The sequence below is a fragment of the Vanellus vanellus genome (assembly GCF_965231255.1).
Source record: "Vanellus vanellus genome assembly, chromosome: 1".
Lineage (NCBI taxonomy): Eukaryota > Metazoa > Chordata > Aves > Charadriiformes > Charadriidae > Vanellus > Vanellus vanellus.
The window spans coordinates 52,155,969-52,182,280 of record NC_138905.1 but is presented as its reverse complement, the minus strand read 5'-3'; the positions used below and the strand labels follow the sequence as shown (position 1 = coordinate 52,182,280).

At 36.3% G+C, this 26,312-nt stretch overlaps 1 protein-coding gene across 1 annotated transcript in view; it reads left to right on the top strand.

The window, feature by feature from the left end:
* Positions 1-26,312, top strand: part of CDK17 (cyclin dependent kinase 17) — a 96,088-nt gene that overhangs the window by 37,148 nt on the left and 32,628 nt on the right. Inside the window, exons 2-4 of the mRNA XM_082491267.1 lie at positions 397-545; positions 14,893-15,057; positions 21,351-21,484. Coding sequence (XP_082347393.1) covers positions 428-545; positions 14,893-15,057; positions 21,351-21,484 — 417 coding nt within the window. The 5' untranslated portion in view covers positions 397-427. The remainder of the gene's footprint in view (positions 1-396; positions 546-14,892; positions 15,058-21,350; positions 21,485-26,312) is intronic.

Genomic DNA, 26,312 nt, shown 5'->3' with positions numbered 1-26,312 from the left:
GGGAAGGTTCCAGCCTCTTCCTCCTTAGTGGGTTTGATGAAAAAGGCTGCAGAGGAGGCAACAGAGCGCACACTCATCAAGTTTTCAGATGACTGTTTTATTATTGGATTGTAAAATTAGTGATCAAATGAGCTTTTTTGTTTTGTTTTCTTAAAAAACAAAGATTCTTCTTTTCCCTAACAGAAATAAAAAAATGAAAAAACATATGGGTACCTACCTCTCAAGATACTCTTCAGTCCAGTAGAGTAATCTTGCTTTAAGGATAACGTTTTAAGGATAACTTGCATATTGATTAAATTTTCTGTAAGCTTTCCTGCATTTTTATGTGAGGTAATTAAATTTCATTTTCTGATGAACTAATTTTTCCTCACTTTCTGCTTTTTAATCTTTTTTCAGGCTTCCTTAAGCCAGACTTAATATTGATAGAATGAAAAAGTTTAAGAGGAGACTTTCCTTAACCTTGCGTGGAAGCCAGACCATTGATGAATCACTGTCTGAGCTAGCAGAACAAATGACAATTGAAGAAAACAGCAGTAAAGATAATGGTAAGCATATCTTTCACTTTCCAGAAAATGTAAGAATTTTATCAGGCTCCCCTAAAGTGAGTGTTGTTGGGTTTTATTTCAGTTTTCACAATTGCATGGACTTCCTCACTAACCTTTTCTTTTGATTTATCTTACATTTGACTGCCCTAGTTCTTTTAACAGGTTGATACGTTGGTACATATTAGTTTGATTTGCGTTGATGATGAACTATTATACCACTTAAATTAAAATTGATATTTTCATGTGGTGTGCAGCAAGGATCATAGATGCTCTTTCAGTAAAATAACTCATTATTGTATGAATTTAGTGCGTCTCACATCAACTTCATATGGCTTCAAAATAATTTTTTTTTTTTTCAAAATCATTATTTGGTAATCTGATTGATAGTAATTGCTTAAGTATTACAAAAAACCTGTTTACCATATCATTGGTGATGCAGTGCACTAGTCTGAGAATTCTGTCATCTCTTCATGTCTCTGAATAGTTCTTCTCTTCAGCGATGTGAAGGCGACTAGAAACATTCAGGGTAACCAGCTTGCCTGTTCTTATGCAAGTCTTTCAGCTGATCCCATAAATGTACTGGCTGCTGTAAAATCCACATTAATGGTGACCTCGCTTTTGAATGCAATCTGCAGTAATAATGACTGGAAGAGATTTTGTTGCTTTGTTCTGTTTCCTGGGCTGCAGCATTTAAGTCATATTTCATCTGTGCTGATTAGTGTTATTTCTTGCTCTGCTGACATCTAAGAGTTTCTCAAGTATCAAGTGATCAGAATTTTTTTTCCCCACTTCACACCAAGAAATGATTCTGAATTTTCCCACTGAAAACTGACAGGGCTGGCAAATTTGAGCAGAATTAGAGGCCATGGAATTTGCCCTGCAGACTTTTAAAACCCCATCCAAGGTCAGTTGCATACCAAGCTTTTGAAAGCTGAATTTACCTTTGGCAAAACAAAGCTATTCGTGTTTTTCATTTTTGCCCTTAATCCTTGGTATATTCATTGCTATTGTCCTGTCTTCATCATGGGCTATGCCCAAAAGGTTGGAAAATAATGTTTATTACATCTTTTTATGTGTTGATACAACAGGTCCAATCTGTAAGAATAATTTTGGTTTTTTACACAAAAAAAATATTTTTTGTACTGATACCTACTAAGTTACTTTCTGAGACACTGAACAGTTGTCCCACATGGTTTCACTTGCATTAGCCCCTGTGATGATGCATATTTTGTTCAGACCTGTATATGCTTCTGACAGATTGATTTCATTATGTGAATAAGTGTTAAGAATATTACTTTCATGCTGGGAAATGAGCATGAAAAATTGTCACCAGCATCAGCGAATGTAGTGAACTGGGTTGCTGAATTGATTCAGTTGAAAACTGGAAGAATAAAAAGATTTTACTTTAAACTGGACCATGTTCTGGGTGCCAGCTCAAGGGGCAGGGGACACAATAACTTGTTTACAGAAGCATGAGCTTAGGCTATCTTAAATCATGTATGAATCTGTTAGCAGTTTGTAATATTTATCTGAGAATCATCTCAAACAGCAATGCTTAGATGTCTTCTGCATGCTTGTTCACAGACTTTGACAAATATAACTTCTCAGTAGATATTTAAAGTGATACAAAAACAATTCAAGAAAATGTTTCTAATGACAAATTTGTTATTTAGCTTTTAGTGATCCTTTTATTTTGCTTTCCACATTATTTCATTGGCCAAAAGGAAGCTTATATGCTAATATTGTGTGATACAATACAAGCTATGCTTACAACTGCAAAATGTTGTTAATGCCTTAGAAGAGTATCTTTGGATACCCTGAGGTCTTGTTGATCCTCTTGAAAGAGGAAGAATAATAAATATAACCTACTTCTGCTATATGTACTCTTTAACTCATAATTTATTTTATGCCGTTTAAAAAAGGTTTAATGACATTTGCTTCCTTTTTCTGATACTTCTAGAATGCAGATATTAGTATCTGTCCTATCTTTGATCTTGCAGAGATGAACAGGATACTACTTTGTGGATTTTTGTTTTCCTTTGTTTTTCCTTTCCTTTCCAACTCTACTTTTCTTGAAAAGTAGTGTTGGAAAATGCTTGCTACACCAGCTAGTCCTGCTTTTCTAAAGGAAACTCTAACTTTCCCACAGATCAAGATATTTTGGAAGGAGTAGTTTTCAGACAGGCTGTAGGAATCAGGGTTTGGGCAACAACAATTGCTGGATAAAACAGTCAGGAAATGAGTTCTCTCTTTTGGTGAAAGAGAAGTTTGGTAGAGAATATAGCTGGGAAAAAGAAATCCTTCAGTGGACATTATTTTTAAAAATTACTTACAGAGGAGTGCTTAAATGAGAAATATTTGCCTTGGCATCTTATAAAATCAGTGTTAAGAAGCCTGTACTAACTGAAAATATCCAGCTGGGACACATGAGAGGATGTAGTCTCTTGAAGAACAGTTTATAAAGTGGTAGCGGCATTAAGATCTTGAAAGTGCATCTTTTATTGCGATGGTGCTGATCTCGGAAGGCAGGAGTAACCATCTCCCTAGTTTTGCTTTTAAGAAGAATAAACAGCTTTTTTACCCTGTGGAACAGAGAAACACAAATGTGCCCAGTTTGCAGGCTTTGGATCTGTTCTTAAAAGAACTTAAAAAGCACAGTCTAGTAAATCAAAGCCAATATCTTGATCTACAAAGAATCAAAGTCAGGGATACAAACAGTCTTCAGAAAGTGGTTCTTCATATGTGGTTTATTTTCAAATGTTATTACATCATGAACTTGAGAAATGGGAGTTGAAGGGCATTGCAACTGTTCTCATGCCAGCAGGCAAGGGTAGACCCTGAACACTGAAGGACTTTACAGCAGAATTTTCTTCCGTTGTTATTGTCCAATTTGGTTTTGGTTTTGGTTTTTTTTTTTTTTTTTTTTTCCTAGCAAGTCACCCATCTTGTCTCCTGTCATTCCATTTTGATGGTTGTGTTCACTGAAGGATATAATTTTATACATGCTAGGTTTTTTCCTTCCTGGAAACTGGCTGTATTACTGGACCGTAGAGGTTGTAGAGGCTACATCCATAGAAAACTACATCTGTGCTGACCTAGGATCCATGCTCATGTCTACTTGATTTTCACATACATGTCCTGTAAAATCTTTATATTCAGCACTGTGATTCCAGATGTAGATCGCATGCACGTAGTACTAGGGACCTTTCCTAATGGTCACCCTTTTGCAATAACCTCTCTTGTTAGCCCTCTGCCAAATGTTTCCTCTCCCAGAACAACTGCCTCTGATTTCAAATAACTGCTGCTCCAATCCAGAGACCCACCTTGTCATTAGCTCCAGCTTTGAGTGGGTTGTTTGAAGACTTACTTTTAAAGAGCAGTACTCCTAATGCAGTACAAATTGTCCCATTTGTAGTTCAGACGTAAAAATAGATAGATATCTTTTGATTTCTTTGCAGTGCATTGATATCACTGAATCAGCTAACCTTTTGTGTGCAGTCTCATTTCATACACAGCCTCCTTCATCGCGTGATGTCAGTACAATCTCAGTACGCAGCACTCATCCATCAGCAGCAAAATGGGATTAGCAGGGATCGACCCATATTGTTTGATGCAGTAGCACAGATTTTTGTTTTTTTTTGGAACACCACCAAATTATTTAGTGACCAGAAACCTATATATAATTAAATATGCCTTACAAATTATGTTCGTCATAATTGGTTTCTGGGTGAGGAAGCATCACCAAATCAAATGCATAAACCATAAAAATAGAGGGACCAATGAAATGCGTAATATACTTCTGAAGCCTTATGAACTGTGGACTGTATGAAGTATCCTTTGGGCTATTTTTTTGGCTTAAGTACAGAAGCTTTTCATGGTCTCTAATGTTTCAACTTATAAAACCAATTAGTTGGATTTGTTGTTTATTTTTCATTCTGTCTTGATTCAAGCACACTAACAATGTGCTGGCTTGCTTTTTTAATTCTAGGTTCTACCTTAATATAAGTATTCAGATTAATATTAAAAATACTAAGTGGTAATTTGTAGCAGTTGACAACTAAATTTGCTGCTGAAATTTTTCCTTGCCAATGACACACTAATGAAAATTGGCTAGAAGTAACATCCAATTCATGCATATTTAAAGCCCAATTAACTGTAAAATTTATGCAAATACTTTAAATACATAAGAATATGCTCTCTAATGAAAGCGAAAAATGTAGCCGTATTCTCTAATACTATAAAATTTGTTATCACAAACCCCAAGCATGCTTTTAAGAATAATTACAAGATATGTTAAAAAATACGTCCACAGCTCTTGCATTAATATATAAGTAACTTGGAAAGCCATTCTGTATTGCCAGTTTTTATTTTTAAATATGTTTATATAAACATGTGCATACTAAACCAAAACAAGTGAAGTTCTGATAGAAATGGCTTCATTAATTTCTAGAATAGTATTTATCTCCATTTGGTCTGTTTTAGCTCAGTGATGTGATCATAGGATCCAGCCTCACAAACACTTGCATAATTTTTTTGTAATTTTACAGGTATGAGTAATAATGGAAGGATCAGCTACAGTAAAGTGCGTAAGTGTTTTTTAGGTTTAAGGCCTTAATGACTAGTTAATACTCTAATAAGAGGAATGAATGTTTGTAAAAATTGACACATTGCTATACCGTCTCAGAACATCCAAATGTCTTTGTAATTGTAGTAATTTCATATCATCTTCAGTACAGCTGAGAAACTCCCATTCCATCTGCTATGTGTGATTCCTTGAGTATGGAAGGAAAACAGTGTGTTGCAACATATTTTCAAGACAATGTTCTTGAATTGAAAATATGTGCACAGAAATACTTAGTGGTAATAAATCAATAAAATTCCTCTGTTGATACTGGAGGAAAGTATCAATATAAAAATATTGGGGGAGGTGGAAGGGAGAAGTCCTCAGAAGTGCTAGAGCTCATTCTAGAGCTACAGATTACTGCAAATAACTGGCAGTCGTCACAGCTAAATACTGAACCTTATACTGTCCCTTACACCATACTGATGATGTTTTTATTATAGTCTGTATGTACCCTTCTGTGCTGTGGCATACATCAATTTTTGTTATTACTGTTCAGTATGGTTTCTCCATCCCGCAGACGCTGCACAACATAGTGTTCTTTCTTCCCTTCTGTTTTAATTTGCCTAACCTGGAGGCTCTATTCATGTATGGAAGTGCTTATAAAGTGAAATAAGCATGAACATTCAGTGCCTGAAAGCATGCTGCGGAGACCCGTTAGCCTTGGGGTGGGGAGGGACAGGGGTGGAGGGGTTGTCCACCCATAAGTGTTTTCCTTCACAAGTGGAACGCAGGTTTGGCAGGAGAGCATCATGCTTAGATGCAGAAGTGGACTCTGTAAACACACCAGATTTCTGCTAGTGTAGGCTCAGTCATGGATATGTAGAGATTTATTCTCAAATGGCATTCAGATGGACTTAAGTACAGAAAAGTAAAATACGTGTAACTAGCCAACACAATTATTTCTGAAAGTAGGGCAGAAAGGAGCCAGATCTTCTGTTTCCTGATTTGGTTGGCAGTGTGGCCTCACAGGTGTTTGTGTTGGAAGCTACAGGGTGGTTGTGTGTGGGGATGCAAGGATGGAGGCCAGGGATACTTGTATCTTGGCTATGATGCTGACTCGCATTGATTTAAATTGTACCTGAAACAGTGCCTTCTGGAGTTATGCTTTTTAAAGGGAAGTTTAGTAACTGTTGGTGGTGTGTCATACATACATGATTGGAGGTACAGGACTGCCATGCATATGTTCCAATACATGTTCTGGTGACCAAAAGTACTGTCTTGAGAATTATCTTTCAAACAGTATTAAATGTATAAATCCCGAAGGCAGGTTCTCAGCTTTGAATATATTTCATTTGATTGTGATCTTCTTTGTCTTGGTACCTAGACTGAAGGCAAAACCTCATGGTATGTGAAGTCAACTTTGAAGGGCTTTTTGTAGTGTTTTATGTGTCTTGATCTCTTTTTTTTTGCCTTGTGTATTATCTCCTGCTTTTGTAGTTTAAACAGGCTCCTTGGAAAAAATTGTCCTTTTTGTCCCAAATTAAAAAAAAAAAAAGTTAAACGGATGTTACAGTGCTATTTTAATCATTGAGGTACTTCATTTCTGGGAGAAACTTGAAGACAGTGTTGCTTTAGGTTTCTGTCAGCATATTTTTTCAAATGTGCTCCAGGTGGTTTTTGCTCTCTGTCTTCCAAGTGAAGAACGTTTGCTCTGGACATGACTGCTATACTCAAATGGATTAATTGTGAGCAATGAGAGGAATCCCTTGAGGTTCCACTAAGTTTTTAATATTGTAATAGTCAGTAGTTTGAAGGTTTCATCTTATTATTTAATGAATAAATACAGTTTTAAGTGGTATTGAGTGGTTGCTCTATTTTTAGAGTGACTTAATGTTTTCCTGGGTATCACATAATGGAGTCCAAGGAAACAACACCATAAAATAATGTACAAATATATGGTATGTTATACAGTGCTCCTGATGCAGCTCCCTGAGATTACAGATACAGGAAAAGTATAGCTGCTCTGGGTTATTTAAATATTTCTTCTATGGGAGCCATCATCTGCAATCAACTAATTTTGCTGAGTGGGTCTGACAGCCTTACAGCAGTGTAATTAAATATTGTACAGTGCAGTATACCAGCTCTAAGATGTCAGAAATTCACCTGCTTACATTCTATGATTTCTGAAGAAATAAAGGGCTTCTTGACAACAGCTTCTTCAGGAAAGCAGTTTGTTCAAAATATTTTGTATTGCAAGTTAAAAAAAAAAAAATCAGTCTTTATTGCCAATAGACTAAAAATTGAGTAGTAATTAATAGAGCGTACATTCAGATTAGTTAAATGAATGTGTGTAGTAGATGATGCCAAAATATGATTAAGCTCTATGACAGTAGCATTTCAGGCAGTGATGTAAGTAATTTTAAAAGGTTATCATGATGCATTGCAAGCTTCATGAATTCAAGGCTGTGTAGAGAACAAACATTCAGTTTCACATGTGTAGTCTTGACACTTCTCCATTCTCTATCAAACTGGAAAAGAAAAAAAAATACCAACCTTGGAAGTTTTCTGGACCAAGGGTGAGGTCAAGGTGGGTGGAAAAGAAACTGCATAGAGTCCTGTCCTATAAAAACCAATAGCTGATTCTCAGGGTGCTTAGTGAGATTTTGTGATAGTTGAGCTGGTCCAATATCAAGCTGCAGCTAAAAGTGGCAAGTGAGGTTCTGCTTCCACCCTCTGTCAGCACCCGTACTCTGCATGCCCTGTGGTGATCTAGTTCAAAAACCTAAATCAAAATTACACTTCTTTTCTGCTGGGAGGGGACCTTAAGCCACCTTTTTTTTGGAAGCAGCAGTGAATTGTGACAGGCTTGCTATCACATGAAAGTTCATCCTTACTTACAATATGGAGCATGCCTGGGTTCAATCCCCATTATATACTCAAATCAGAGATTATAGATGCTATGTCTCCAATACCTGTCTTATTTTGATTAGAAAAAACTCCTCTTGTGTACACTTGATCTGTATGAAATGAAAATATATATTTATGTATTTATATGGTTTTCATGTCCAGAATGGATAGTGGCTACTGAATAATACATTGTCTTGCAGACCTATTCAGCTCTGTCAGAGACACTGGATTTTAAGGGAAAATGTCACCACGTATGACAGCTGATCTTGATTCTTTATTAAAGCTAGCTGAAGCCAGTATCATTCCAAAATTTAGGCAGTGAAATCTGAAAGCCATCTTGGTCTTTTTGTCACATAATAGAGATACTCATGGGACATAAAAAAAGAAAAAGAGGTAGTTGAATATGTGGTATTATATATTCATAAAATGTGTTTTAAAATGCATTTATATTCCTAATGAAAACACTTTCTTTCTTTAATCCACCAGCTGACTGACGTGTGACAGTATGTCAGTTGCTGAGGCCTTGCATAGAAGTGCCAGGCAATTCTGCAGGCTCTCTGGAGCTCAGATTAAGTAAATCCAGTTAAGTATATCCAGCATGGGAAAGAAAGTGGTAGTGTGGCTCTTTGATAGATGGGCAAGGAAAAGAAACATTGGGGATTTATTGAAAAATTGCTTAACTTGAGAGTAATTTCAGGTCACGGTTTGTGGTTAATTTAAATTGCCGTTAAAGGAGAAATAGGAGACATCTTTATAACCTCATAAAATAGTTGGTTTTAACTAATTCCTCAGACAGGCTTCTCGGTTATATGCACTATTGTTCTACTTGACTCTGACAGTTCTCATAATTATGAAATAAAAAAATCAGTTTCACTTATGTTCATGCATAAATTTCTGTCACTTCACAATTGAAAGATTTCAGCAGTTCATTTGAGATATTCTGTTAGTGTATGTTTGTTAGCATAGGTGTTGGCATTATTTCAAACTTAGCAAAGCAACAGTACCTTACTGGGTACTATGTTTTCTTAAAATACATGTGTGTATTCTAAAACAGATCAGCAACATGGTCTAGCAACTATTACAACATTAGTAAGCCAGGCTGGTTGTATTTTAAACAGTATTTTCTTTGAATAGTGCCGTTGTAGTTATTTTGTATTATGCCAATAATAACGGAAGTTTGAATGATAGCATGCAAGAAATACAGGAAAACAATCCAAATGAAATAAACCAGCAGCTCAGCGTTTGCCAAACTTGAAAATCAAGTGATAGAACAGTGCACAGTCACCATGCATTGCCCAATTTTAAACCTTGCTAAAGATGCACACTTAAGCAAGATAACATGGATATGGCATTAAAAAAAAGTGTGTGTGTCTATGTATATGTGTGTACATATATATAAAATTAAAGAGAAGCAGGACATTTATATTTCAAGAACTGTTCAGCGGCATTGAAAAGAAAACCATGTGTGCATCCTGTACCCCAGTATAATATTTATAGTCTTATTCAGAATGTTTGAGTTAGCTTTTTTCACATTTAAAGACTAGATTTGCATGATAGCTTAGTAGGTTGCATAAGAAATATAAGAATTGAAATGACATTTCCTTGGAAGATGAGTCAAAGGTTAAGTGATTTGGTAGCCAAAATAAGAAGAGAACATAGTAACAACTGACCAAATACAATTTTCAAAGAAACACTGAGAAGTCTCTCTTTCAGCTCACTTTCCATATTTATAAGGTTTATCAGTTTGGAACTACAGTTTATAGAGCAGAATGAGGAAAGAGAGCTAGAAATAAATAATGAACAAGGCCCTCGCTGGCATGGTGATGCCAGCATGAGCCAACGCGAGCAAACTGCCCAGCTGCTGCAGAAGTCTTGCGCCGTAAGGAAGGGCTGGAGTTCTGTCTGTCTGTTCTCCACTCTCTGAGGATGACATTTGAGGGCAAGTCTAAGATTAGAACCCAAAATATAGCGCCATTTCCCCAGAGTACTGTGCCAGTTTCTAGTTCGGAGGCTTCCTGAACGAGGCAAGTCTCTGTGCAGTTAGTGACCCTGAGCAGATTTCTTGTTTGGTCTCCCCTTGAGTCTTGTAAGCTTCTGATAGTCGTAACATCTTGTGGTGAGGAGTTTCCACAGACTGCACGGTGTGAAGAACCACTTCTGTGTGCTGTATGCAACCTGCCATGGCTGGCTTTTTTTCAGTGATTCTCACTCTTGTGCTGGAGGAGCTGATGGATGCAGCTGATTCCTCGGTGTCCTCTTCAGCCCTCCTACGAATCGGTGGGTTGTATCATACTTCTGCAGTTTTAATCTATTTGAGAGAGGTGGACCAGAACTGTGCATGATATTCAAAATGCTGTAGATCCATACACTTTTGTGTAGTGGCATCGCGATTTTCTGGTGGTTTTCTACTCCCCTCTTAAATTCTACCATTCATTTTGGCTGTGGCTTAATATTAAACCAATAGCACCATGAAAATGCCTACTGCGCTACCGGAAACACCTCCATCATGTCAGCTAAGCCTTTGAATGGTTACTGAGTTATATTTACCAAGTACAGTGACGCAAACACAAGGAATGTTTGAGAGTTTTATATAGGGAAGTGTTTTTTTTTTTAAAGATAAATTAAACCTATAATCACAGAGATAAAATTATAAGAAGCAGTTTATAGCAGATGTATGTAGTAAAGGCATTTAACTTTTACAGTTTTGACTCATCTTATTCAAGACCAAGCAGTTTTCACACCTTAAACACTGCAATGTTACCTCTTAAATGTAGTGATTCAATATATTAATAATCCTGAAAAAAAATGAATTCTTCAAGTGAATTAAATGAAATTGTAACTTTGGAAGAAGTACTTGGGGATCTTCAGACAGAGGGAGTTAAATACCTTTTTCAAAAGCATAAACAGTCTTGTAAATTAATTTCTAGCAAGAGTTTGCTCAATCATTTTCAGTATTTGTTCCAGCTCTCAGCTATTATTGTTACGTTTGCAGGGAGGAGGCAGCACACAATGCGGAATTCATGTGAACATTTCTTTAAAAGTTTCTAGCATATGAAAATGCAAACTTAACTGTATATAACAAAAATACTTTTCGAGACCATAAGTCTGTGTTATACCATCATAAAATGCCATTTGATCCCGCCTTTCTGTAAATTAATATATACTAGGATTTTAAAAAACATTTGCAAGTAAGAACTATTAATACTTCTCTTAGTCAGAAGTGTACTGTTAATCTGAGAGTTTTTGTAACCTTCATTTCATTGTCTGTCAGTAGTTATGCCTGTCCTACTACATGACCTAAATTATTGTTGCGAAATTTTATAATGGGCTCCATAATTTAGAACAGTACTTATGACAGTGCAGGAAGGTAATAGTTGCCCATGATGGCAAAAGTTATTTCTGTATAATTGGATCTTATTATGTCAACCATTTGTCTTTCATTTTTATATAAATTTGCTTTTTTTCTTATTAATGTGGTCTGTGTTTAACCTTGTATTTGAGCTGAGCTTTTCATATGTTAGGATATTTTAGGAACTTTGTTTTAAACTATAAAATAGGTGGAAATCTACCAGTGCTGTGAGAAAACCAAATTTTTAAAACAATCTGTGTTTATCACACTGTCATATTAACAATGAACATAAAACTCAATCTCTACTTAGTCATTCATAAACTCTGGCCTTTTTAACGCACTACACAGTTCATGGAGATAGATTAATTTTAGCATGAGTAGACAAAACCCACAACATACAAGGGAAATTTTGACTCTGTGAATGCAGCTATAGGCCACATGTACCGATACACTCCAGTGTGGTCGATGGTACTGGAATCCTCAGCGACCGCGAATGTATAGAGGTGGGTATGGGTGGCCAGGATGGCTGAGGCCATGTACTGTCACACTCAAAGGCAGAGTTTTGATTTCAGCTGTAAGGCCATGTCTCTTTCCATTCCTGTCCTGCCTTTAGTGATTCTCCAGCCTTTGTTGAGATGTATCCTGGCATCTTCAGTTTCTCATTAGGATGAGAAAAGTAATATTTACTTTGATACATAATTTGCATTTTTGTGTGCGAGACAATGATCTTGCCATGGGAGATGCATTTTCAGTTACCAAGCATCAGTCCGTCTCAGCACTTTGCTCAGGGTTTAAGTTACCCTCCAAAGTGTAAGGCTGTTGACACTAGTGGCAGAGCTAAAAAATATTTGAGTGATTTTTAGCACTATATTTCCATACTAACAACAACAAAAAACAATCTGAGAACTTTTTTCTTAGCTTTATTATTAGGGCTTTCAAATGAAACAAAACACTGAGGGACTTCTGCTTTGCTTGGTATAGCAGGGCTTGGTCAAAGGGAGGAGAGTTTTATTTCCTAGAGTCTTCCTGAAAAAAAAAACAAACCTCTTTGAGTTCGCTCTCATTTTTCATAAGAATGTAGTTTTAGAAACAATTAAAATGAAGTAAATTACATGCTTAAAATATCTTATTTATTGCTTATATAAGGAATACAAATGAAGTACTAACTTTAAAATTATGCAGACTAGCTGCTAAAACCCACCAAGCATCATAGTTATAACCAATGATTACTGTCTCAACAGAACAAACTGTACTCATCAGGTATTTTACCATTCATTTGTTCAGTACTGTGTGTAAATTCAGTGTAAAGTTTTCAGTCTAGAAACTAGATAAAATTCAAACCAAAGATTAGTAAGATAGTGGGAAAGCAGATTTTAATACGTAAAAAGCAAAAGCAGTAGTTGTGCTGTATGTGAACCTGTTTCCTGTCACGTGGAAGTAGTAATAGATTCTATTCAAAAAATGATGAGGAATTTGCTGCCTGCTGCCCTAGGATAAATCTGCTGTTGAAGGCACACAACACTCTTAAGTTAAAAGCGGTGATGCGGTGTATTAGAAACAGAAATAAGGATTTGGGGCAGAGATGGGCAGAGTTTTGAAGGTGACAACACTGATCATCCTGCACGACCATATACACAGATGTATGGTGTATTTTTCCACATGTTCACCCTCTTTGAAGCTGTGACTGTGAAGGATGCTAATTGAAAGATGCAGGCAGGTTCGTAACAGCGCTGATGAGTCTTTCCACATTCTTTTTCCTGCCTGAAGTGTTTTTTTTTTTTATTTTTTTTTTATTTTTTTCCTGCAGCAGCTGAGTTAAAGTGATTTTTTTTTTTCTTCCTGTATTATTCATGTTTGATATGCAAAATTTCCTTTCATAATTATTTTTAAAGTCACTGGCCTGTCCTTGGGCAGTTCTCTTTGTGTACTTCTCTCTCTTTTCTTCAGACCAATCATAATAATAGATCCAGAAGGTTTTTGTACGTGTGGCATAGGAGAGGGTTCCCTTCAGGATCCTGTTTTCCTTCGGTTGTTAGGAATTTGTTACTGTTACTTTCCTCTACCATCGAAATTCTGCTTTCTGTAAAATAAGTTCTCCTAGCTACCTTATTCTTCTTATCTTATTTTGGAAGGGAAAGCAAGATTTTGGGGTCCCTGCGTGTGAGAATGTAAGTCGGGGTGATGAAATAGCAGCCCAGATTGCTCCCTGTCCCAGTAGGCGTGAGTGACGCTCGAAGCAGATCCCGGCTGTGTTACGCCCTGGGAGCAGTGGCTCCAGAAACACTTCCAGAGGTGCCACTCCATCCAGCAGCCCTCACGCTGCGGTTCCTCAGTGCGTGGCTGCTGCATTTTCTGTCTTCTGAATAATACCAAACAACACGTATCTGTAACGGTAATTAGAATCGAATGATGGAAAAATAAAATTACTTGAATCTGAAGTGTTTGGCCGTATCTTCAGGTCTTTTTCCTAGTTGCAGGCACAATGCTTGTATGTAGCTGCCGGGTGGCTCTGACCTCTGGGTACCTTTTCTGCAGTGAGAGTATTTCTCGTATGAATGACTTCATCAGTGGTTCTGATCAGTTCAATTTTGTGACAGTCAGTACAATTTGACGTCTGTTCTGCTTTTTGTTGGGGTAAAAAAAAATCCTCTTTTTTTTTTTTTTTTTTTTTTAAAGAGTTAGGCTGCTTCTAGTACCATGGCAATCCTTGAGTGCTAGTCCATGTGCAGAGTCAGGATGCTGAGACAACATTCAATTTCTGTGCACATTTGTAGATAAGATTTTAAAATTTCTAAAGTTTCATCTTTCTTAGAAAATGTTTATCAATAATAATTTTTTTACAAATCTTACAGTCCTGGTTTTAAGTGCAGTGAACCGTTTGAGCCACAATCCAATAGAAAGCCAAAATATTGAATACTCAATTATTCTAATATCCTTTAAGTTAACCTTCATTATGGCATGACAGCTCTGGTGGGTATAGACAGGTACGTTTCCTTGTAAGGACTTCCAGTAGCAAGGCCTTGCTACTAGTGACCCTCAAGAATTTTGAGAGGGAGAATATTTCCAAAGCTTTGTGGTTGAATTTGCTCATCATGAGTGTTGATCTAACAGCTGGTCTGTTTAAATTATAGCAAAGATGAAACATTGTGTAATAATCATTAATTAATTAATAATCATTAATACAGAAGAAAATAATTATACTGATACTGAAAGCTATGGTCTGGTTTTATTTACATTTTTAGACTGTATATTCAGGTCATTTACTGATCCAGCAGCAGAGTGACAGAATTTAATAAAATGAAGTTTGGGTAATTCTTAATGCCATGTTTTATATTAATTTGTTAATAGAAAAATGGCAGTAGTATGATGGTCTACTGTTGGTATGAAAGAGAATCATACCAAAGTGGTGATTTCCTGTCTAGTAACTGTTTTTTTTCTTTTTTCTTTTTTTTTTTTTTTCTTCTGGCATGTTCCTGACACTCCTACTTGCTTGTGGGAATGAATATTTTGATCCTTGTGAATTGTAGAGCCTATTGTGAAGAATGGCAGGCCTCCAACGTCTCACAGCATGCACTCATTTCTCCACCAATACACAGGATCTTTCAAGAAGCCCCCTTTACGGAGACCACATAGCGTCATAGGGGGCAGCCTCGGCTCTTTCATGGCAATGCCCAGAAATGGGAGCAGATTAGGTAATTTACTACATTGTTTGTTTAAGTTCATTTTTCTATGAAGAATAATGTCTGTATTGATTCTTAGCAAAAGATACGGTTATTCTAATGCTTTAATAAATCTCTGAGAATGCAGTAATCTTCTTCTGGAGTTGTTAGAGAAACTTGTTTTTAAGGTACTGAATGTCTCTAAGATTTTCAGGAATAAAGCAATTACAAGACAATTACAAGAACACACAGAAATCACCCCCATGAATTTATTAAAAATTGCAAAGTTGCAAAATATTCTTTCTTAATACTTTGCAGGAAGGCTGTGTGTCCATCTCGGTTAAGCATTGGTGAGAACTACAATGAATTGGATATGAAAAAAAAACAGATGATCATCCTATACGTGGAATTTCAAAAGAACTGATGTATTACTTAAACATTTCATTATTATAAGAAAAAAAATTGCTTTTTTCAGTGATAAATTAAGGCCACTCAACTATAATTGTAATTTTGTTGTGGTTCCGAGCTATATTTGTGGTTGTCTGGGGCAAATAAGTTACAAAATTTTTTTTTCTTCTCCTTCAAGTAATTTGTCACGTTGCTGCCTCCAGTCACCATTAATGTTTTGCCCTGCTTTTATGTTATTTTAAATTATGCTTAATTAATTGATACTAGAAAATGAGAGCAAGTCACAGTTTAATGAGGATTTTATGAATTTTTCAATCTTCTGCCCTCCTTTAGAAGCGTGATAAACTGATCTCCTTCAGGATTAAGCTATGAGTCTTCGAGATTGTAGTCAAACCACTTATATCCTCCTCTACTGTAATACCACTCGTCATGGTCAAAACCTTGCCTTTTTTTCTGTTTGTGCAACCACTCAAACTAAAAAAGAATTCTGTCCTCTTGAATGGACTTCAGCAACCATTGTTATCACAGAAGAAAAGAGTTTTCAGTGTGCACAGTTTGACTAATGTATCAATTCCTGATTTCACTGAAGTCCTGTACACTGTATTTTTTTCTTTTTTGCCTAGCCAAGCTTTGCTTAAGTTGCCAAGAAGCTATCAGGAAGACAAAGTATAAAAAAAATGCATAATTGTGTACTTAAAGAAATCTCTGGTTAGGAATATTTAGTAATTTATGGATTATTTGTCAAATCAGATGTATATAAACCGTGTACAGGAACAGCAAAGATGTATACCTCTGTACTCTTCTTGTGTGTTGCCTTTAAAAACATAAGAATTTTTAAATGTAAATTTACCAATAACTTATTTCTCTTCAAAATTTCACTATGAACTTCAAATCAGCTTTGCAAAAGGAAAATTCATAAACAGTTTTTGGTTTCTTTTAATGATTTTCCAGTTTTCCCAATTTTTTTTTTTTCACATTAAAAATACTATTATATAAGTATTGCAGAGAATGCTGTTAGTTTTATTTTTCTCAGGTGATCAAGTTTTATAGTGATCAAGAAGTGTTTAAATAGCACTCACAATTTTGATATGTTAGTCTGTAGGAAGTGTTATAATAACATGTTTTAAAGAGCTACAGATTCCTGTAGCATTTTTAATTTCATTGAAGTAGTATGGAATAGATTTACTCAGTGTATACATGTATGTGTTAAATACCTCTTTTTGCTTTGGATGCAATGATGCTATTAATGATTTTTTTTTACTCCTCATTTGATGAAAATTTAAGCTATTTGTGCATGTTATCTCTTGGCAGATAACAGAAGTACGAGCATATACAAGCATAATTACTAATGCTCTTTTTGCTCCTCCCTCACATCTCTCTTCCTTTTGTTCCTGCCATATGAGAATGGTTATTACTCAGCAGGATGCTGAGGTTTTCTCCATTGGGATAATGACCTCAGAAATGAAAGAGTCAGATATGCACGCTACATGAGACTTTTTATTTTCTTTGCTTTCTTCATTCATTCTCTTTGCTTTCCACTTTTTCGTCTATTCCAATGGTGGAAAAACGCTATCAGAGAGATATCATTGAAATACCACAAAATGATGGCAGTTAAAGGATGGTTATTTGGTTAAAAAAAAATTAAACTGAGACCTGCCACAGGTGCATCTTCATACTGCTTGCTTTTGAATGAAGTCATCAATCTAAAAATTGGTTGAGAAGCCTGGGAGGTTTTGGAATTTTGTTTGTTTTCTGAGCGCTGAACATGAGTTCCTGCTGTTGAAACGTGTAAAATCCCAAAGTATTTTTAAAATAATTTTCACCTGGAAACATCTGTATTGGCGTTAAGTTTTGTAAAATGTTTTGTAAAGACAAAAAATTCTGAACGGATCTCTAAAACGTGTGCCTTTGTTTAAAATTTTGTAGTAATTTTTAATTTAGTATTCAATTATTGTGATGATTTTAAATAACATAGGTGATTGTCGGGCCAAATTGTGAGTCAGTTGTGCCGCTGATGTGAGTGAAGGATCTAGCTGAGGGTGTTTTAGCTCACGTATATCTGTACAACTTCTAAAGTCTCACACCTCCAGAAGCATTTAACTGCTGTAGTCCATGATGGAGCAGAGATAATGAACACTTTTTGGATCTAACCTGGCTGAATACAGAGCCAACTTAGTTGTCCTTGCTCCATATTTATAATACTGGGAACACCAGAGAGGCGCTTGGAATGTGCAAAGCGAAGTGAAGCTGACCCTCCTGGTGAACCTCAGTAGCAGCCAGAGGAGAGTTTCTCTCTGCCTTTGCAAGCTGTGTTGATATAGTTATGGAGAAGTTTTGTTTCTTTATTGTGAATATTGGAATAAAGGAATGATGTTTCCAGACAGCTTTCATAGTTTGGTAACTTTAACAGCAAAGGCAATTTCTCACTGTGGCCTTCATCAATTTTAATCGTTATTAGTGAAACTAATCATAAAATGTAGCCACTTCACAGAAAGGTAAGCTGTTGCAAAAATGCACCTTTATCCAATATGCAAGTCACATGATTATTTTTGTAATAATTTGAAAGAAGATGGAAAGATCATGCAGTCTGACTCACTACTGACTAATCAGTGGATTTTTTTTAGCTCACTTGAAGGAGTTCTCTTTTGCTGCACTGTAGGTTCCCTGTACGAATTTCTTCTGTGGTGCATTCCTCACAGCTGAAATAAGGACAGTCTTTTCTCTTAAATGTACTTCCATAGTTTTCCTGTTATATTGTACTCACCTACAGGTTTTCATTACATGGCCATACTGGATATTTAATTAGATATGTAGAGTACATTAAAATAAACATCTGTGTAAGAGAACAGCTTGGGTATTCAGTGAAAGCAATTCAATAAATTATTGAACGATTAAAACCTCTGAAGACTATGTAAGCTGCTTTGGTGCAGGTGAACTTGCCTATAGAAAAGCTTAGTGAAATTAAGGAAATATTTGCATGATTTTCATCACTGCTTAATCAAATATTACCATCACGCACCTTTGTAAAATGATTAAAATGACTAAGTTAATGCCTTATGCCTGGGTTTATACTATAAAAATAATGAACATAAGGCTCTACTAATGCCTTTTTAATTGAATAAAAATAAAAGGACACATTTATATTAGATGATCACCCAGTCAAGATATTTTTAAAAAACATAAATGTATCCCTATTTAGAATATAATTAAAATATCTGCAAACCAGAATTAATCGTATCACAGCAGTATTCAAAATAGACTGACGATCATCTTATTTAAGTCTGAAATACTACATTTTAGACTTGAGTGGTACAGACCCGCTTTGTCTTCACATTCCTGATTTTATAAAGAGCAGAAGAATCCCCTTGCAGCTATGCTATCTGCCCTACATGCATGGGTTTGTGTTACTGGTTCTTGAAATAGTCCTTAGTTGTGTATTGGTGCATAGGTGGTCTTCTTAATAGAAGAATCATCTTTGTCAACAAGGATGCTCTTTGTAGTTCTAAGTGTTGCATTTTGAAGTGTCATTTTTTTTTGTAGTAATTTCATAATACGTACACTTTTGTGAACTGAACATTGCACTTTAAGATAAAAAGCATGACAGTATCAATCATTATTACTTTAAGTGTCAGTCTTTTTAAAAAAGAAATTATGTAATTGCTCTATGGCTTAAAATACAATACTACTTTAATTTCGTCAGTCTTATTTTGTGAGGTTACCCAGATAACTCTTGGCTAGCTTCTCTAAAGAAAACAGACTTTGGGGCTCCATCAATGGGCTCATACTAACATGAGGGTAAACAGATTGGGGAACAATTGTCAGTAGCTGTTACACTTAATTTTACGAACAGAATCTTGAGACCTGTAATTGCTAAAATGGATTATGTGACCTCTCAGAAAAGTATTTTAAAAAGAGGATCTTTAATAAAGGACTGATATGGTGAGTATGCTGTTTACCACATACAACAATAGTGGCATAATAGCTCTGCTGCAAATAGTGTTTTCAATAATGCTTCTATTAGTAAAAATTAATTTCCTACTGTTTGTTAAAGATTTTTAAAAAGACAGCTAGCAAGTCCCTACAAAAAATAAGAGAGATTTCTTAGAAACTTGGCAAAAAAGAGTTACGTTTTTTCTGCTTAGCTAAAGGTTAAGGCTGATTTTTAGGGACCACTTTCTGAAAACCTTTTTCTCTGATTCAAACTACCGTGCCTTTAGAAGCACTGATGAGTATTTGCCTTCTTCGAAATTCCTTATTATGCAAGGAGTCCTGCTTATTTTTTTTCTCATTCAGTCCATATCTGAGCATGACTTTCAGAGAAAATTCTGATGCAATGTGGTTTTTTTTAATCGAAACCCAGTTTAGATCCTCATTGCTGCTGGAAAATGTACTTTGTGCATGGAATGCATGCGTTGTGTGTTTAATTACAGCACTTGAAGTTAAAATATGTGATGCCAGTACCTTATGAGTTAATCTTTTTATATCCATTCTGTTTTCTATAAAATGAGGAAGAATTTGATCCTTTGAAGTCTACATGATTCTATTTGAGCCAAACTAGGCAAACATTTTAGAAGATGTGCTGATAACCAAACATTGGCCTAAAGGTTGTTTGTTTTTTTTTCCCCTAGAAAATCCAGCTTGCTTGCTTGTTGATAGTGATAAAACTAGCATTTTCTCTTTTGTTTTTTCTTACTGCTCTAATGATGTGCAAATGTTAAATATTTCCAGGTATGTTGGTGGTAACGCTGAATTGAACTCTGTGTTTTGCTAATACTAGCATTTTTTAGGAGTAGAGTTCTGAGATTTTTAGTTAGTCCTCAGGTTCTCTTTTACCCTGTACAAGATAATACTTAGTGTCAAGGATCAGGAGAGCACAGGGAAATTGTTGTCTTCTGAAGCACCTCCTTTATATGTATAAGTATTTAATCTCTATAGTAATTTGGAGTTCAAATATTTCAGAGAAGATGATAGAGCATTACTTATAGTGAATTGTTTGCGTGGCCAATTTCTCATTGTGTGTCCTTTTGCAAGTCTTTTGGCTCTTTATGCTATTAATGACACCACCTTGATCTTCTCTTCATTCATTACAGTGTTTGTCTTCCAATGTCTGGAAGACCCTGTGGTGCTTAAGTAATGTAAATGTATATACATAATATACATACTCTTTAGTGAGGATGAATCTACAGGATTGTGTTACAAGTACCAATTTCAGTTGACATTGAAGATCCTGCAACATCATGTAGCTCAGGCAGTCTGTTACCTAAATTCCTTCGTAAGGTCACAAATTTCACTTAATTGCTCATAAATATCAGGTCCTCTGTTGAATTCACTTAGATGTTGTAGGCCTCTATTTAAATGGTGAGAATACATCCATTTCCTCCACACATGTACAGAAGTGGTTTTTATATCTAAAATTTCCGTATTTGGCATTTCTGAAAACAACACCTATACGTCAGGTTTTTTAAGCTTTCTGAAGATACATTTAGGTTGCTAACATCACGTAGTCTGATTTTTGAAAAAAATTTAAATATTGTCAGTAATGTTTTATATCCAAGAGCAGCTAAAAGAGAAGAGGTAGTGAGGGAGTTTGGGAACTGAAGCCGTGAGGGGGAAGGTGGCTTACAGGAATTAAAATATATATTGGACTGTCTGTCTTTTATTTTGGAAAATTGAGATCTGCTGCAAACCAAATAAGAAAAATAATGCTAAAGTTTGTGTAGAAATCCTATAAAATAATCCTGTTCACTTTGTGATTCCTGAGCCATAAAAGGTATATCAAGACTACCATAACTGTGATGAGTCTTTGACTCTGCCATATAACCCAACGCACTGTAATGATTCAGTTGTTTTCCATGTGTACAAGAGAGATTTGGTGGAATACTGATTAACTGTTTTCAATTCTTTGGATTATTTTTAAGATATTGTTCATGAAAATCTGAAAATGGGGTCAGATGGTGAAAGTGACCAAGCTTCTGGAACGTCATCTGATGAAGTTCAGTCTCCCACGGGTGTTTGTCTCAGAAACCGGATACACAGACGAATCTCAATGGAGGTAATTTACTTTTCATATAAGGATCATTTAAATTGACAGGAGAGCTGGGGATTGTTTTAATTGTTCATTATAACTAGTTGTCTTCTCAATTAACTGTAACCATTCTGACATATCTTTTGTGCAGAGAGCAATATTTTAATATTACTTAAATTTCTGTATCCATTTGTCACACAGGAACCAGATGGTTATCTTGCATTGTTTATGAGCTGTTAATTTAAAAAGCCTAAATATGTTTTGAAACTTGGATTTTTGGGAAGAATTTAAGTGTAGCGTTTGAATATCTTTCTGTCATATTCTGTGCAATTCACTGGGTATATTCAAAAAGATACACTGTTTAGACATTTTTTACTTTAAGACTGCTTTCTAGTCTTAGTAAAACTAATGCTACAGCAATGATGGTCCTGACTGCTTCAGCCTTTCCCTCTCTTCCTGTTTTTTAATGAACGGAACTTTACAGGATGGTAAACAAAAGGAGGAAAAGTACCTTATGAATAACTATGCACATAATTTCCTTTATTTATGAGTCTCATTATGAATACTGGCCACCCTTGTGCTTGCTTTGTTGGCGTTTCCCTTGGCGAAGAAAAACAGAACACTTCCCTGTTTCTTGAGTGTATAAAAGTTACAGTTAGAATGATACCTTTGTTACAGAAGAATGCAAAATTTTGTAGTTGCTGCTTTATAACATATGTACTAATATGAATAGTTTGTAAAATTTTAAATCTTTATTCAAAGCCTGATGTCAAATACAGGATTGGGGAAACAGATCTGGATAAGTTACAGTAGGGTGTATGTGCCAAAAATTTTTTATTTATGAGGCGTTCTGTCATGCTTGGAATTCCAAGACTCTAAGCATGTAATGCTGATGTGATTCCAAGAACTTGTGAATTAGCAGTATTAATTATTTATATAGTTTCTTGCACCTTGGGGGTTTTGTCTTCAAATTCCTAAATTTGTATGTTAATCCCAGGTTTCATCTGTTCAACCGTTTACTTGGGAGAACTAAGGTGGGTCTATTAATTTATGCAGGATGCTTAAATTAAGAAGAAAAAAAAAGTCAGTCTGAAAACTTGCACATCAGAATATGTGCTGGAGAAACTAAAAATCAAAGAAACTATTTAAAAGGATTATTTACTTATTGCTCATTGTCTGTTTCCTCTGCATTTTGAAATGTGCATTTAGAAGAGGAAAGAAGTAAGGTAAATAATGATACGTAATAAAACTAAGAAACTGAAATGGAAATGTGTCAAGTCTTCTAGAGAGGTCTAAGAACAATTAAAGGATTCTCTTTCAGATTAGGATTCAAGAAACTATAAAAGAAATTACAAAAGAACTCAGGAATAGTCATTAAAGTTAAAGAAATTACTGTGTGATTTTTTCAGAAGGTGTCAAATAAAAGCATCTTTTCATTGGCCTCTTTAATTGTGAAACAGTTCTAACATTACTGTTTAAGAGGCTTTGGGAAGTTTTTATTTAAGTTTGGTTTATACAATGCTAATTTTCCCATTTTTCTCTTAAATTCCAAATGCTTGTTTCTGATTGTTGAAATTAACGTTATTTCTTCATTGACTGGCTCAGTCAATGAGAGCGCTAATTTTTTGGCAACTATTCATGTATATTACATGAGAATTGTAATATTTCCCCCAAATTGCTTCAGTATTGATGTGGTGACTTTTCCAATAAGGTTTCAAGGTAATGTCTGCGAACACTCTCACTTTGGAATTTTAAGAATGAGAGATATTTTGGTGGACTCCAAGTTTATTTCTTAAAGTACTTTGTAGCATAGTAGGTGGGATTTTTACCTGTCTGTGCATTCCAGAGGGGAAATCTTTGTAGCTTTGGTTAAATTACCTTTCTAATCATAATCTTTTCAGTCGACTTTCTTGTTTCCGAAGTGAAAAGGCGTTAAGTGATTACATCTTCTGTCTGCCTTTCCCTCCTATTTTTCCCATGGGTCATTTGCCGTCAGTTTTGACAGATGAATAGAAATCTCAGATGCTAATTTTCTATTAATGTCTGTGAAAAAAGCTCTGCATCAGAAGAGATTGCTAATGCATCCTCTACTAGTAAAGATGCAGCCTTTATTAAACACCACAGTATCTACATGTAAGTTGAGTCTCAAGGTGTACATCCATAGAAAACCATGTTTTACTGTTTTTGCTGTTTGTAGAATAGGATCATTTGCTGCTTTGGCCTTTGACAGAACAAAATAAAGGTTTCCTTTTGTACCAAATCTTGCTTGCATGCCTTGGGTGATTTGTGCCATGGAGCTGGCTGGTTCAGTAGTAGTAATTTGATAATATTAAGAGAAAGAAACAATCTTTTTTGTGAAGTAATTTTCTGTTATTTTAGTTTTAGTTTGCTGGTTTGTGGGGATCTATCATCTCGAGGCATCGTTGTGTAGCCTGAGGCCATATTCCCTTTATAGTAATTTAGGATGTTATAGCTGTATGCTATACATACAGGTTGGAGTAAATTAGTATGTGTGTGATAGTATGTTTTTGCTGTAGTCTGCTGAAGTCATTAGTCACGCTTGAAGTCCATTGTAGAATATATTAAATTAAATATACAAAGCTGGATAAACTCAGTAAAGCAATATTCTTCATTACTCTGTATTAAAATGAATGTGCCTGTCACACTACGGCTATATCCTTTCCTGTGTTTAGTTTGACCAATATTCATTGTATTTGTAATATTTTTGTACACGATTTCTTGGTTATATATGTTTGTTTCTCTCTGCTGAATTGACAGAAGTCCTGATTTGTTTTGAATGTAACTAATCGGGTAAAGCTGAAACCTTGGAACAGTCTTTTCTTGTGTATAACCAAATTTTTCATGCTCAGCTAGAGCTTCCTGTAGAATTCTGAAAATTAGCAGCCTGTCAAAAAAAAACCCCAAACCAACCAGTTTTTTAAAAATGCTTGCTAAAAACATGTGTGCTGTAATCAAAGTGCTGATTACCAATACTGAATAAGTATTCCTGGGATGTTTTGTACATTCGAATACACATTTTGATTCTTAGTGGCCATCCCCACTGCAGTGAAGCATATAATAAGGCTGCTTTCTCTGTAATGGTTAAATAATTCAGAGCTACAGATAAAAATGTAACGTCGTCGAAGAGCAGACAGATTCTCTTGTCCAGAGTATATAGAAGATTTTGTTGGGAAATAAAAATTGATCTTTCTAAAATTGAAAATTTAGAGATATCCTGGAAGATAGAAGGGTGCAAAATAGACAGTGAAGATGCAACTAGAAAATGTATGTTGTAGCAGAATCTCCATAGCAATAGAAAGTGGAAATTTCATAACCTTAAGTTGACCTGGTTTAGATAGGAAATCATACCGCAACCTAAATAGGTACTAAATCATACTGTAACCTAAATATAAAGCATTTTAGCTATGAAGTGGTGATACTGCAATGAGAAAGAATCCTGCTCCACAGTGAAAAATCTGTTGGGGTGAAAACTTTCCGTGGACACTGCTAAAGCTGTCCCTCATGAATCCGATACTCTGAAGGCAAAGGGGAAGGTCTGGAGAGAGGAAGATTTTCCTTCGGTGGAGGAGGACCAGGTCAGAGACCACTTGGCCAAGCTGGACATTCATAAGTCCATGGGCCCTGATGGCATGCACCCGCGAGTGCTGAGAGAGCTGGCGGATGTTATTGCTAGACCACTCTCCATCATCTTTGAACAGTCATGGAGAACAGGAGAGGTGCCTGAGGACTGGAGGAAGGCTGACATCACTCCGATCTTCAAAAAAGGCAAGAAGGAGGACCCAGGGAACTACAGACCGGTTAGTCTCACCTCTGTCCCTGGGAAGGTAATGGAGCGACTCATTCTGGATGTCATCTCCAGACACGTTGAGGAACAGGAAGTTATTGGAAGTGGTCAACATGGATTTACCCTTGGTAAATCATGTTTGACCAATCTGATAGCTTTCTATGATGTTATAACTGGTTGGCTGGATGAGGGGAGAGTCGTAGGTGTCATCTACCTTGACTTTAGCAAGGTTTTTGACTCTGTCTGCCATAACATCCTCATTAGGAAGCTGAGGAAGTATGGGCTAGATGAGGTGACAGTGAGGTGGATTGAGAGCTGGCTGCGGGACAGAACTCAGAGGGTTGTGGTCAGCGGCACAGAGTCTAGTTGGAGGCCTGTAACCAGTGATGTCCCCCAGGGGTCAATACTTGGTCCAATTTTGTTTAATATATTCATTAATGACCTGGATGAGGGGACAGAGTGTATCCTCAGCAAGTTTGCTGATGATACCTAACTGGGTGGGGTGGCTGACACCCCAGAGAACCGTGCTGCCATCCAGCATGACCTGGACAGGCTGGAGAGCTGGGCAGAGAAGAACCTAATGAGGTTCAACAAAAGCAAGTGCAAGGTCCTGCACCTGGGGAGGAAGAATGCTAGGCACCAGTATAGGTTAGGGGCGGACCTGCTGGGAAGTAGCTCTGAGGAGAAGGATCTGGGGGTCGTGGTAGACAGTAAATTATCCATGGCCCAGCAATGTGCCCTTGTTGCCAAAAAGGCCAATGGAATCCTGGGCTGCATAGGGAAGAGTGTGGCCAGTAGGTCGAAGGAGGTCATTCTCCCCCTCTACTCTGCACTGGTGAGGCCACAACTGGAATACTGTGTCCAGTTTTGGGCTCCCCAGTTCAAGAGGGACAGGGAACTGCTGGAGCGAGTCCAGCGAAGGGCAACTAAGATGATTAAGGGACTGAAGCATCTGCCTTATGAGGAAAGGCTGAGAGAGCTGGGACTCTTTAGCCTGGAGAAGAGAAGGCTGAGGGGGGAGACCTTATTATGGCGTACAAGTATCTAAAG